This window comes from Etheostoma spectabile, chromosome 21 (assembly GCF_008692095.1).
Source record: "Etheostoma spectabile isolate EspeVRDwgs_2016 chromosome 21, UIUC_Espe_1.0, whole genome shotgun sequence".
In the NCBI taxonomy this organism is placed as follows: Eukaryota; Metazoa; Chordata; class Actinopteri; order Perciformes; family Percidae; genus Etheostoma; species Etheostoma spectabile.
Window position 1 is genome coordinate 7,965,178 of NC_045753.1, and position 1,481 is coordinate 7,966,658.

Genomic DNA, 1,481 nt, shown 5'->3' on the forward strand with positions numbered 1-1,481 from the left:
ACAGCTGACACTTCAGTGCAACTTCCTCATTCACTGACTTGTGTTCGATGTAACTTTAGAGCACACTCCTGAAAGGAGAAGAAAAACTGCCAAAACACACACAGACACACACACAAACGCACTAAAACAACAACCAAAGAGGCGACCTGCGTGTACCTTCTTTCCCGTGATGAAGTAGCGCAGCTGGACTGAGAAGGTCGGGTAGAAAAGCTGGTGTGACTCCGCTGCCAGCATGCTGCGGCAGTCCCTGAGTATCCTCATGCAGTTTGGCTCTGCGGCAAAGTAAGTGTTTTAAATCTAATATATCTCTCTTGGATTGAAACTCTACGATGGACATCAAGGCATCTCGCATGTACACAGAACTCAAGCTTTTGAGAACCCTAAAGTTACACGTTTTGGTGTAGGATAGGATTTTGAAATCCTGGTTTGATTGTAATTTCTGGTTGTGTAACCTTTTAATGAAGCAATAACACAATTTTTGTCTTATAAATAAAGTTGAATTTATAAGCAATAAAATGCACCCTTGTTCAAGGCAGAACACTTTGAGGTAACACATGTTACTTGGTCTGGAGTGACCAGTAGAAAGTCATACTTCAGACTTTTGAAAGAAATTGCTGTAAAACCGACCGTTTGACTGCCTTCACTCTTCTCCACTTCTGCAACAGTTACACCTTGTCATCATTTACCCTCTTCTCCTAACTGTCGCTTGCTGGCTCATTGTTTCACTTTAAAGCTGCTGCTGTGAATCAACATCTTCTCAGGATTGTACATGTGAATCTTAGGATGGATCGTTTCAGATATAAAGAACTTTTAAGGCTCATTTAATTTTTCCTCATATCCAGGAACTTTTAAGGACTTTCACAAAGCCCGTGGGAGCTCCTGGTGTACCTTCTGCCATACTGGAAAGGCTTTCGTTTCAGCGTAATATGAGGAAATGTTGAATTCCACTTTGGTTTTCATGTTCTCGTTTTGTTGAAAAGTGTGTAAAGCTGGGATGACACAGTGGCTGGTTCCTCTTGAAAGTGAAGCATGCTGTTTGGGTTTTGAGGGAAACCCCAAGTCCTTTCAGGAGTATAGCCAGGCCTCATGTGAGGAGGGCCCTAAAAGATGCTAGAATGAATAGCTGTGGATGCGGGGAGGGGCCCTTAGTAAATGCCTATCTAAAGGGCTCAGACCTTTGTGCTACGCCCCTGGGTATATGTTGGCTAGACGTTCTGAAGGCAGTGGTCTACCAAAAAGCAGTCGGTGCTTTGGAAGGAAACGAAACTTTGACGCAATAAACATTATCTCTTGCAACTTATTGATATTTCAGCAATCTTACCATCACGTAGGTGCAACTTTGTTTTCATGTGCTAACTAGGTTGAATACCTCTCATCTAGACAGTTTCTAATTCTACCTGTGCGTAGGAGTGACTGACATCTACACCGTTTGATTTTCTTGGTACAAACATGCATGCAGCAGGTGTGTGTGTGTGTGTGTG

The 1,481-nt window shown here is 42.8% G+C and overlaps 1 protein-coding gene across 2 annotated transcripts in view; it reads left to right on the plus strand.

Moving 5' to 3' along the window:
- sh3bp1 (SH3-domain binding protein 1) overlaps positions 1–1,481 on the plus strand; it is a 20,695-nt gene that overhangs the window by 75 nt on the left and 19,139 nt on the right. For both annotated transcript variants that reach the window (XR_004327135.1, XM_032501509.1), the window contains exon 1: positions 1–282. This exon is cut by the window's left edge and continues 75 nt beyond it. Coding sequence is in view for 1 of the 2 variants with exons in the window: in XM_032501509.1 (XP_032357400.1) it covers positions 233–282 (50 nt within the window). In the remaining variant the exon portion in view is untranslated. The remainder of the gene's footprint in view (positions 283–1,481) is intronic.